The sequence below is a fragment of the Haliotis asinina genome, chromosome 4, assembly GCF_037392515.1.
Source record: "Haliotis asinina isolate JCU_RB_2024 chromosome 4, JCU_Hal_asi_v2, whole genome shotgun sequence".
In the NCBI taxonomy this organism is placed as follows: Eukaryota; Metazoa; Mollusca; class Gastropoda; order Lepetellida; family Haliotidae; genus Haliotis; species Haliotis asinina.
In genome coordinates, this window is record NC_090283.1 from 37,112,866 (window position 1) to 37,125,756 (window position 12,891).

Sequence of the window (12,891 nt, forward strand, 5' to 3'; positions counted from 1 at the left end):
GTCGGAGGATCGCAGATTCACTGTCGCGCAAATACCGCAAAAAACGTTCACTTATTAGGCCCTATGAAACAAATACTGACAAATTAATTAATTCAGTTTTCAGTCATACCTTGGTGGCAGCGTCAGGGAACTACTTTTTGTTTTACAGAGCCTCCTACTCAAAGAGAGAAGAAAAAAACTTAGAGCTGCCGTTGGGGGATCTAGAGAAGAGTGGTGGGAGGCGTTGTGTGCAGTGGTGCGCAACTTCCTTTATCCTGAAAGTTTATTAAACATTGAAAGAAGCGTGCACACTCAAGAGAGTGCATCGGCGCAGTTTCATTGGCGCAAAAGGACCCAGAAACCAGTTTAGAACAGCCCAGACCACTATGTTTTGGAACCAGTTAAACAAGATGGCGGGAACATGCGTCAGCTGTTTCAAAATTCTATAATAGGTTGCACCGACTTTTCTTCTCATTGTCAATCAAGTGTTAATCCGATCATGTTTTTATAGTTGTCACCCCATCATAATCGAGGAAAAAAACACACGGTACGCCGATGCCATCCGCCAAATGAGGAAGGCAAGAATTGAACTCGAGGGTAGCTCTGCACGCTGTTAAGGTAAATAACTCGGTACAATTTACAACCACGGCCTGTCAAACCCGTCAGTTTGTTTGAATTGAACGATGCTGTAGTTGCATTTGGTGGTGTTTCATACTCAGTTACATACTGAGAATAAGTAATCCTAAGGGGCTTTTCTTTGCAATTGATAATTTGTCATAAAGTTCACTTATGTTGTCAGTTGTCAGTAAAGAGACTTACTGAAGGCCATCGTCAGATATTTCTGTCAGTTTATGTTAATAACTGAACGTTACAGTTACTAAATAGCAAGTGTGATCGTTTGCTCAGCAGCCTGGTGATTAGCTACTCAAATAAATGACAATACAACACAAAACAAAATCTTTGCAAAACTCTTGCTTCCTTATTTACACAAAGAGGTATTACACTGAAATTTTCATGACTTCCAAATACTGAATATGACTACCAAGAATGTGTACTATAATTCACGTTGACTCCTGTGTTTTAAAGTTTGTGTGAATATACGTGTTTGGTTATCCAGACATGATCCATCTGGTCAGGCATACCACCATGTTTCAATCTAACAATCTATCAATATATTTCTCAGCCAGAGAAATTAAACAACAGGGTGTCGGGACATCACTTTAATTGGCAGCCATGATAGTACAAGAGCCCTGGATGAAGGGAGCAGTAATTATGCAGTATTGAAACATCCCTTTTCTGTTAGAAAGTTGAGCCCACTCATTTAGAAGTCCACAAACAATGTAACTCAACTTTACACTGCAACTATAACCTTAGTTTAACTGAACAGGCCATCAACACTTTGGCAGTAATTAAACAGTTCATGAAAAGCTGAAAATAAACACATTCTCCTGCACAGAAATCCAACTTCGTTTCAAACACAGTAATTAACTTTAAACGTTCATATTGAACTCATGGAAGCACTTTGGGAAGCTGACAGTTCTTCCACTTCTCGTCTGGACTGTCACTACTGGCTTAACAGGTGTACTCTGAACAGCTGTCTCTGGCGTTTTGGGTATGCACAGCTGTTCATCATGATGAGACAAAGGGATTCTGGTTGGTCTCACCATAACTGGTGTATCAGTGATGACTGGAGATTCAGTTAGAGGTTTCTCAGACGTCTTCTTCATATGGGCTCTGTTGCGACATACCACACCCTTAGGAGTTCTATCATCATAACTTCTTTCATCAAGTCTCTTAAAGGGGCGCTGATGCAGAGCGAATAATGTTTCTCGCCAAAGGTGTAATTACGAAACCTAACTGCAAATTGGTCAGCGCCCACACCCTCGACCGTGACAGACAAAGGGACTGGGCTCCTGTCCATATGAGCAGAATTTCTTCATCTAAACAGTCATTATTTAAAAATATCAGTGGTATTACATGTCTGATCGTAACAAAATATCCCAGCAATGTAGTTTTTTTTTATCCTTGGATGGTATAGTGACTGATCCAATTTGATCCTATTTCTGTGGTTTTAACCATGGTATGTGAAAATATGATGTCTACAGGCACGTAGCAAGCCATTTGTTTCAGTCCGAAAGATTGCAAAGCTTTATATTTAGATAGTTTTGAGTGTTGGTTCAGCTGTGATAGCAAATATCATGTATAAAGTTTGGTAGCTATGGTAGCTACCCTGGTTTATTATTTATGATAATAAAAACACACAGTTTTTATGTAACAAAACCCAACTCATTACACCTATTTACCCAAGTACACAGCGTTTGATGGTATAAACCTACACATGTTATTTGTCATCATTCTCTTGATGGTCAGTTAATGAATTTATAACAGGTATAATTAGTAGTAACACCACTTAGGTTACACAACAAAGGTTCCCATTTGGCATTTCTCCCGTCTTGAGTAAATGCTCAACATTATAAATTAAGGTCTGTATAGGCAAATGTATTGTATTTTAATTGTTATGTAATATGTGCATGTAAGTGATGCAAGAGGGTTTATCAGCTGAGTTACAAAAAACATTGATCAAAGTATTAACCGATAACACACTGATTGATTAATTACTTTTATCTTCTAGCGGATTTGTCAAAGGCAGTGTGTGTAGATGTACTAATCTGTACTGACTACACCCTGTCGTAAAGTGCAAGTGTAAAAACAACATCCTCCCTTCCAAGAATAAACCACCCTTGCGTTGATTGATTGCTCATTATTGGTTAACCAAATTACTTAGAATGGCGGACATCATACAGTTAGTTGCCACGTGTGCTATCTTGGGTGACCAATGAGAGGTTTGTCAGGTTTTCACCGATGTGAAATACGTGAAACAATGTGTTACTTTTGTAAGACACATGACACAGAGCAGGATTATTTACCAGCTGAAAGGAATTCGATTTCTTTTATGTGGATATTGATGGATACATTCGTGAACAAGTTAGTAGCCTGGCATTGTTGCTATAAAATTAGTCTATTTTACATTCATTATTTGCATTTTGTTTTAATTTATTTGTTGTAGCATACAGCAGAATCTATATGACAGAAAACACATACTAGATCGCGTATGTGTGCAAAATAGGATCCACATTGGCAATCTGTACAATGTATAAATGTTGCTGTCATGTTAGAAATTTACTTTAAGAACAGGCAGACCGTGTGTTCTTTTATTAATTTTCAAAATCATACAAATATGACAATAAACTAATTAGGGTTATGAGACAAAATATAGAGACGTACATTGGCTTCGTTATTTTTCCGTCCAAATAGTTTTTTACCATTTCTACGACTGGCAGATGATTAACCTTCAAAGTGTTTCATTTGTTTTCATAATACATTTGTAATGAAGTAAAAATGACTTCACCTTAGTTGATCTGTCTATAATTAAACTCTCAAATGCGCACACGGACTGCACAGTAGAGGTCACAAACCAGTCATGAATTCTGGGATATCATCTGGGTACTCATGGGAGAAAAACAATAACAAAAGTTTACACCAGTCCACGGAAATTGCTCCGCATCAGTACCCCTTTTAGCACAGTCACTTTTGTCCATACCTTGTCATGGATCGAAAATGGCTTTAGTCTTGACTGTATCAACTTCCTCAAGAACACTGAGATCTTTGATCTTTCGATCAAGGTAGACTTTCTGACGGTCTTGTTTCAACTTAAGCTTAAACTTGGTTGAAGTTGGCACATTTGAGTTGAACAAAGAACCATGTGTGGGAAGTAGGGTCTTTGTTCGCCTGTTCATAAGCCTTTGTACTGGACTTGATCCAACACACTGTGTCGGTGTATTGCGAAAATCCAACAGAGCAATTAGTGGTCGTTACCAGAGTCTTTCGCTTTTCTCAATAGTCACTTAGCGGTCTTCGCAGCAGACGCTGCTTTGCCATTACCTTTACTGCTGTATGGGCTCGTTGTGACATGATCAAACTCCCAATCACATGTAAAATTGTGGAACTCATCAGAAATGAATTGCGTACCATTGTTGCTGATCAGAGTGTCTGGGATACCATACCTAGCAAATTGAGTTTTGAGCTTGCGGATTATTGTGACAGACTTAGTGTCTGGTAAATAGTCCAGTTCATAGTAGTTACTGAAGTAATCAACGGTAACTAGGTAGTCCTTGTCATTCACAGTGAACAGATCAGTCCCCACACGTTGCCATGGACAATCAGGAACCTCATGTGGCATTAGTGGTTCAGCTTGTTGGTCAGCGTGATACTTGCTACATGTTTCACAAGTACTGACATGCTCTTTGATATCAGCAGACATAGTTGGCCAATACAAACACTCACGTGCCCGCTTCAGACAACCTTCAATTCCTAAATGCGAGGAATAAATCTTTATCTTCATGTCAGTCCTTTGACTGTGAGGAATGACAACACGTTCACCTCTATATATCAAACCATTCTGTACACTGAACTCATCACGGCAGTGAAAGTAAGGTGTAAGTTCAGACGGAACCACAGTTTTGTCTTCAGCCCAGCCATTTAGAATAACAGTTTTCAGTTTCTGTAAGAACTCGTCTTTCACAGTTTCCTTTCTAATTTGATCAAGACATTGTTTGGTGATTGGTAGGAACTTTGCCATGTTGACCTGAGACACATCTTCGCTTAGCTCATTCTCAGTCGAAGGTAAGTACGCTCGAGACAAAGTGTCTGCCATCTGCCAAGACCACTTCCTTTCCCTTTCTGTAGGTGATAGTGCAGCAAACGAAGCAGCATAGTCTGAAGTCTTCTTGGTGCACTGTGTAAAGGTTTAGTCAAAATAGCTTCCAAAGGTTTATTATCATTCTCTACAGACACTTTGCGCCCATATGTGTATATGTGGAATTTTTCAACACCAAATACCATAGACAACGTTTCTTTCTCAGTCTGTGTGTATCGAGTCTCTGCTGGTGAAAGCGCACGACTTGCAAAAGCAATAGGCTTGTCCCCTTGAACTTGCGTCAGATTGTATGGTTAGTGGAAGAGAAGCATCATAATATGCTAACACTGGAGCTTCTGAAACCAGTCATTTCACTTCCTCAAATGCTTATGAATGTCTCTCTGTCCATATCCAAGGAGCATCACCATGTGTTAACTCTCGTAGAGGAGCTAGCATTCCAGACAAAAAGACTTGGCAAAAATTTGGTAAGGTAGTTCACAAACCCAGCAAATCTCTGAACTCCCTCAACATCTTGTGGAGGTGGCATGTTCAAGATTGCTTCTACTTTTCAGGATCAGGTTTCAAAACTTGGTCAGTGATCAAATGTCCAAGAAACGGAACTTCAGTTCTGCACAACTGCAGCTTGTCATGCTTCAGTTTGATCCCTTGTTTCCTACATTGAAGAAACAGATTGTGGAGATTCCTATCATGATCTCTCTCTGCGACAGCTTTTGTATCACCTGAACCATGTATCAAGATGTCATCAACATTGCAGTTGACACCAGGCAAACCATCCAAAACTTGCAACAGTCTGTTTTGCAATATTTCTGGAGACAAGCTCAATCCAAATGGCAATTGAACCCATCAGAATCTTCCAAATGGTGTTCCAAATGCACACAGTTTACTCGACTCATAGTCAAGCTCAAGATGCCAGAAGCCACTTGACAGATCCACAGTCGAAAACACTTGCTTTACTAAGCTCAGGTAAAGCATCGTTTATAGTTTGGGATCTGAAAATGTTCTCTCTTCAAAGCTGCGTTCATTGGTTTCAGATCAAGGCACACACGAAGCGCTCCAGACTTTTTTGTAGTAATCACCAAATTACTAACCCAGTCAGTGGGTTCATCCACTGGCACTATGACACCAAGATCCGTGAGTCTATTCAGCTCATCTTTCAACGCATCACCTTGTGAGATAGGAACTCGATTCTGCCTACAAACAGACGGTTGCACTGTCAGATCAACCTCGAGATGCCGTTTTCCAGGCAAGGTACCAAACTCATCACTGAAAAGATCATCAAAATCTTTCACGATTTGGTCGACTCCAGGGGTATCAGACTTTGTCTCAACACCTTTCACATTAGTGTCACACGTGACATCAGCAGTCAAAAATTTATCCGAGTTCACTGTCAACAAACCCATTTGTGTAGAACTATGATCTGGCTTATGACCCTATCCTTGTGATCTGAGTATGTCTTGAATGAATGTGAAGAGCTTGCTTGAATGTGAAGATTTCTGATACACTTTGTTCACTTCCTCAGCATTGTTATCCATTGTTCTCATACGAACCTGAGCAGCCTCTGCGCTGCGACACATTGCAGTACATTTCTTCAGAGTTAGTTTCTTGAGAGATTCTTGAAGCAGTCTCTTCCAGGTGCCTGAATTTCTTATGCCTGTAACTAACCTGTCTCTAACCAGGGAATCGCAAAGGCAGTTACAGAAGTTACAGTTCATAGTTAAAGATCTGATTGCATTAAGGTATGTATCAAACGTTTCCCCTTCTTCCTGAGCTCTATTATTCAGCAGATAGTGTTCATAAGTTTCCTTGGCCTCACCAATAGTATAAGCATCAAACTTAGCTTTTATTTTGTCAGTTGTTCTCTGACCTTCGCCAAACTCCATAGTGGCATACACTTTGTTTGGATCAACAGTCAACGAATGCAAAAACATAGCAACACTATACTTATCAGGATATTGTGACAAGTTCGCAAGGATGGCATGGTTGTCCCACATTATCTTCCATGTTCGCCAGTTGTCAGCGACATTGCCGGTAAGCACAAGTGCAGGTGGTGGTGAAATATTAGGTATCGACATGTGATTAGATGTAGCCATAGTTGACACGTTGTTTTGACTTCAAACCTCGCTCTGAGAGTCACTCATGTTTCAGTAACCAACAAGAAACATATGCTTGATGTTTGACAAATTGTAACACAAACCATGTGCTCCGGTTTCCAGCCTTATCTGTATTTCATCAAACACACAAATTCCAACTGCCAGAAGGACTGTCAGGGTAAAAGTTTGACATGAAATTGACATCCGGTCAATTCTCCACTGCTACCACCATGTTTCAATATATCAATCTATCAATATATTTCTCATCCAGAGAAATGAAACAAAAGCGTGGTGGGACATCACTATAATTGGCAGCCATGATGGTACAAGACCCTGGATTAAGGGAGCAGTAATTATACAGTATTGCAACAAGGCACTCAAGGCCCTGGATATCCTGTTTTGCCTAATCAACTACTCGAAAAGAATTGGGAAAGAACTGGCACAGCAAAATTATTGGTGGTTTTAACACTGTTTCAAGCATGTAGCTCTGCTGCTGCTGCAGTTTTAAGATGTTGCTCTTAGTAGTTCCACTGTAGTAAATGTATTTGCTACTTGGTGGTGTCCTGACACCATGAAAAATCCTGTATATTATGACATTTACAGTAAAGAAAGAAAACACAGTTTGACAAGTGTTTTAAAAGGAACAGAACCAATTCATAAATCATAAATACTCTTGTATAGAAACATTCTCAGATTACAGAAACATTCATGTCTTTATGCCATTGACTCAAAGCATTTGCAAATGGCCAAAACTGTAAGTAATGGTATCTCTTACAGTTTGTGAACTTTTGGTACTGCATGTTTTGCAAATATCATTTTTATCCCCCAGGCATGTTACGCAGGGGGATATAGTCAACGCCTCGTCTGTCCGTAATCATTTTGTTTCCGGAGCATAACCGTTCAATAGTTTTAGACCAGAATTGATAGGTATAATAGTCTGAACCTATGGTTGTGCCTTTTGCTATTTACAAATTTCAGGCATTTTTATTTTTCTTGTTTTTCCATGGAGCATTTTGGTGTCAGTCTAATGGTGGGATGGGTTTCGTTTCCGGAGCATACCTAAAAACACGTTCAAAACTTGGTAGATATATAAATCAGAACCTTAAGTGCTGCCTTTTGCTATGTACAGGTTTTGGGGATTTCTTATTTTCTCGGTTTCCATGGAAATCTTTTGGACTTCTCAAAATGGAGGGATGGGCTTCGTTTCCGGGGCAGAACTCAAAACACTTTCAATATTTTCCTTCAAAACTTGGTAGTTATATCAGTCAGAACCTATAGTTGTGCCTTTTGCTATGTACAGATTTTTGTGATTTATTATTTTCTCAGTTTCCATGGAAACATTTTAGACTTAGTCTCTGAAGTGAGAGGTGTGTTTCGTTTCCGGAGTAGAATTCCAAAACTTCTTAATATCTTTCAGTAAAACTTGGCAGACCCCAACGTGGTTACTTTTGCTATTTACAGATTTTTTTTACTTATCATTTTCCCATTTTCCAGGGAAGCAATTCGGACTTAGTGTCAAAAGGGAGTGATTGGCTTTGTTTCTGGAGCACAACTCGAAAACCATTTGATATCTTTCAACAGATCTTCACAGATACATGAGACAGATCTTGAAGTGGTGAATTGTGCTGTTTACAGATATATGGCATTTATATTTTTCATGATTTCCATGGAAATTTAATTTAAAAGAACAGCATGTAACTGTCAGTTGATTTATCCTTTCAAATATGTGGGGGCAGGAAGCGGATATGTCATCTTCTGATGACTCTTGTTGTTATTCGTTTCAATGTCAAAGTGTCTATATATACTTTAATGTTTCCTAGTGCCTCAACAGGAACCAATTTTTAATGTCAGGTAGATTGTCAATTAGGATAGTTACCTTGTTACTATCATTATTTTTTCATGTTTGTTTTGATCAACTCTGGGCATGTGTTCAAAAGATGTTATGTTTTACGGTGACACAACTGTGTGTTTTTCTTATGTGACTTGAGACACTCAGATTTACTCATGAGTCACCAAATAAACAAGCATTCAGTCACATTTCCTCATAACCAAACACAAATGATTATGGAACTATTGTTTTAGTGTTTGGAACAATTGACAATGGAACGTATTAGAAGTTGTTATATCCTGTGTAATTTTTAGAAAATTCACTTCACTTTCTGGAAGAAGCTCATGACTGAATATTTCATATGTTAATGATATATTGGTCATCACTTAAAAGTAGAAAGTTCATCATTTCACATTGGAGTTTCTAAATAACACAAAACAGGGAATCTTGTGTTTTTTCTTTATATATATCTGCAGTACCAACCTAAACAGGAATGTCTGCAAAATGATGCCAATAAATTTTTTCAGTGTTTGTTCATTGCTTATGAACCAGTCATCAGTTTTGAGATTTCAGCAAATTTCCAACACTAGTGTCAGTGTTGAGAGTTTTGTGTCACCGCTTTATTTGCTAATTTTAACTTTCAGTGACAGTGGTGAGATGTTTGTATCACTATGGTAATGTGTTTCCTTGTTTGTTTATCAGTATGAATACATCCGATGGTGCCCACGCAAGATTTCTGGCCTCCTTGCCACCACCTGACCCTATTCTGACCCAACTTCAAAACCTGTCACAGCAATACACACCACCTGTCACCACAGCATCACCAGTAGTGCCGGTCACAGACGATGAGGTTGGGCAGATGACTGAGGATGGACTTCATGAAACTGTCAGGTGAGATAATTAAATTCAGAGTTAGAAGACTCTTTTAATAAGTCTGAGACATAAGATGTACGCGAAATGGCCCATCATCTCTTGTACGTGAGACGGTGTGCTCCACGGTACTAACTGAAGCGTTTGTCCACTAATTAATTCAATCACTTTGGAACCAACTCAATTGGGTGCAAATACAATGCTGAGTAATTAAAGTGTCCTGTAAAATCCCTAAGCATGGTGTTGTACTTGACAGTCGTATACGAACAGGTTTTTCGATCTCGGATGCCACGTTTTCGTCATTTGCTCTGAATACTTTACCAAGGATGAACTTGATCGATTTTTTCGTCCTACAAAATATTCAAAATCATCCTAGACAGACGTATCTGGGTAATGAAAACATTTGGAAAGCAGAAACACCACACCCAGGTCTGGCTATTTAATTATGCAGATTACACGAAAACAATTCATAGCATATCATAAAAGTGATTTATTTCATTTAATGGTAGAAACAGTAACATATTCACCTTTGTAGAAAGTTCTGGAACATTTTGAAACTAGTATGATCTTTACCGCCTTTGCATTTTACATCCTCGAGACGAGACAAGTCATTTACATATTTTCCGGAAGTAACGTAGGCCTATTGTGTAACCCAGCACACGGCATGTTTACTGAAAAGCGACAAAACTGTGAAGTGAGAGTACTGTCAGCCTTACTTGTGCTAATCAAAATTTGTGTTCAATCAAAATGAAGCCCCATGTCTTCCATATTTTGCGACAACTCATGATGTAGTCAGTATTGCAGCATACATGTCAACCTGTGCCCGTATTAGCTGTGTATGCTGTTTCACCAGAGACCATATAATAAATTATTTTCTGCCAATCATATTAAGTGAAAACACCTTATATGGGAGGTGATATCGGAAGCACGCATAGAGTTTGTTAACACATCAAGGTTTTTTTATGTATCTTTGTGAATATCACAATATTTCACTTTCAAGATGCTTATAGCAAACAAGACAGGCTCGTGTCCACCAGTGGGATATCGTTCGTATTGAAGGGTTCACATACATACCGCGGGTGTGTTTTATTTCTATTGTATTAACGGGTCACTGATCACGGGTTTGTTTATTGCAAAATCAGGATGAGGATGTTGTTTCTCCTGTTGCTCCAGGGCATAAAAACTTGGCAAGAAGAATTAGTTTTGATAAAGGGTAAATATTAATACAAAGTTTAATAATACATGAATAAATTATAATATATATATTTGATCAAACACTAGATGTCCTAGCCGGCCCATTATGCAATATGTTGGTAAGCTCATGTTGTTCTGTTGTTCTATTCATATTTTATTTGAAACAATTAGAATCCCCAAGCATGGTGGTTTCTAGATCTCGGATTTCACGCTTTCGCCACTTGCATCGTCTATTCTATTTTGTCGGAGAAAATATACAAGATTAGGCCTGATTGACAGCAATTCTAGACTGTCTCGCCTGATGGATTATCATGCAGTGCCATTTGATGACACGTGGATTTTTTTATCGACACCCAGCTTTAACACCCTGTATGCATACGCGACATTTTCAGCCAATCAGTTGGCACGTGAAGCTCCTCAGATGTGAGATGTTAACCAGCGTGCAGTATCATCGGCATGCATGTATCAGTGAGCAGTATTTCATTTTCGACGCAGTTACAGCGGAATCCAGTGTTGAAGCCAGGGTTACAAAAATGTACGACAAGTGTATTTCTATTCGTATTGTTTAGTGTGTTTTTTTTTCAGGGACCATCTATGCAGCATGATATTTAAAATATGTCTTGTAACTATGTAATGAATTGTCAATCTAGCATCAACAGCTAAAAACAATTAGCGTCTCATTACTTTTATGGGTTCTGGACAGCAGGATTCACTGACCGCGTTTGTTGCAAATTGAGGTTGCTTCAGTCTGTGAACACGGTTCAGGGCACCTGCCTTCACGAAGGTAAGAAACACAGATAATTTTTCCAATGGTGTTAAAGCTTGCGTTTCTTACACATTTTCAGCTATTAATTGATACCGACGTGAAGCAGAAACGTCCTGTAGTTATTGGCGACCAGACACATCTTAGGTGACACATTAACATAATTATATCGGTATGGTCACCGATAACAGCTTCATTTTCCCTACAATGACGGGATGTAGGTGCACAACTATTTGATCATCGTTTGACGAGGAAAGAAAACTCTGAAAGGAAGTTCAACAATATCTTTATATTATGAGCACAAAATGTGTATAATTTTTTACTTACCTTACCATAGGTCTGTGGCATATTACCTCAAGCTTCGCTTAACAGGAGATCTGACAGAGATGAATTGCATTCAAACTTGAATGGCTACCTCGCAATCACGACGTCAGGATACAGAAGTATCTGGATCTCCCCACTGCGCATGCGAGCCGATTCCTTGAAAAGTTCACTTTTACTTCAAGCGTCATCAGAGACAGATGGGTTTGGATTGCTAATAATTTTCTCGATCGAATAAAGTTGTAACTTTTTTTAATACTTGCTTGTTTTGGAGTTGGTATGTATATTTTTCTATCGTTGTGTCGATTTTAACATGTAGTTGTAATTTTATACACGTGCGGGCTGCCTTGCGTGACACATGCCATCGTGCCAACTTTTTCGTGCATTTACCTCCGTGTGTTTCTCAGATGGTTATTTGTTACTTTAGGGCACTTATTTTAATTCTTTGATGCCCTCCACGGTCAGGATTATTCATTTTATTGCTTTGTTCAGGCTAAGGTGATAGTCATTTCACTTGTCTATCGCACGATGTGTGGCGCAGTCCATTTATGTTAAGGAGGGTTTGTTCCACCCTGTTTTATCAGAGTGTTATTTCGCTTTGTAACAGCTGTTGTGTATGACACGACATTTTTGTCAGATTTGCAAGGGTCGTAAATCAGGCAAGGATCCCCACTCTATTTGTCCGGACTTTGCGGCAGTTCCCTGCTCCTTACGTCAGAGGAGCTCAGAGGTGCTCTCTTTGTGCGGACCTCTCCTTGCAAGATTTCAAGACTTATTTAGCAGTCGTCAAAAAGAGAATATCCCAGCAGCTAAGGAAGATGTCCAGATCCCCAGCGTCATCGGCAGGCTGTAGATTGTCTCTTTCCGGCTCACCGGAGAATCAACCGTCGGACATCCCTTTATCTCTTTTGGGAACGCCTGCTCTTCTGGGGACGTGTCAGAGGCCAGAGCCTTCACAGGCGCCGATGTCTGGCACAGCGCCTGCTCCGACATCTATTCAGCTTTCAGTGCCTACGCCTATGCCTATGCCTATACCTACGTCTACGCCGATGCCTTCCACCCAGACAGGGGGTTGGGTAGATGTGACGAGGTCGGACACCCTTGCTCATCCAGAAGTGCTGAGGATTCT

The 12,891-nt window shown here is 39.5% G+C and overlaps 1 protein-coding gene across 1 annotated transcript in view; it reads left to right on the forward strand.

The window, feature by feature from the left end:
- Nucleotides 1-357: 357 nt before the first annotated feature.
- The window catches only part of LOC137281527 (uncharacterized), a 209,841-nt gene continuing 197,307 nt past the window's right edge, over nt 358-12,891 (forward strand). The window contains exons 1-2 of the mRNA XM_067812809.1: nt 358-597; nt 9,317-9,505. Of these exons, the coding sequence (XP_067668910.1) occupies nt 9,318-9,505 (188 nt within the window). The 5' untranslated portion in view covers nt 358-597; nt 9,317. The remainder of the gene's footprint in view (nt 598-9,316; nt 9,506-12,891) is intronic.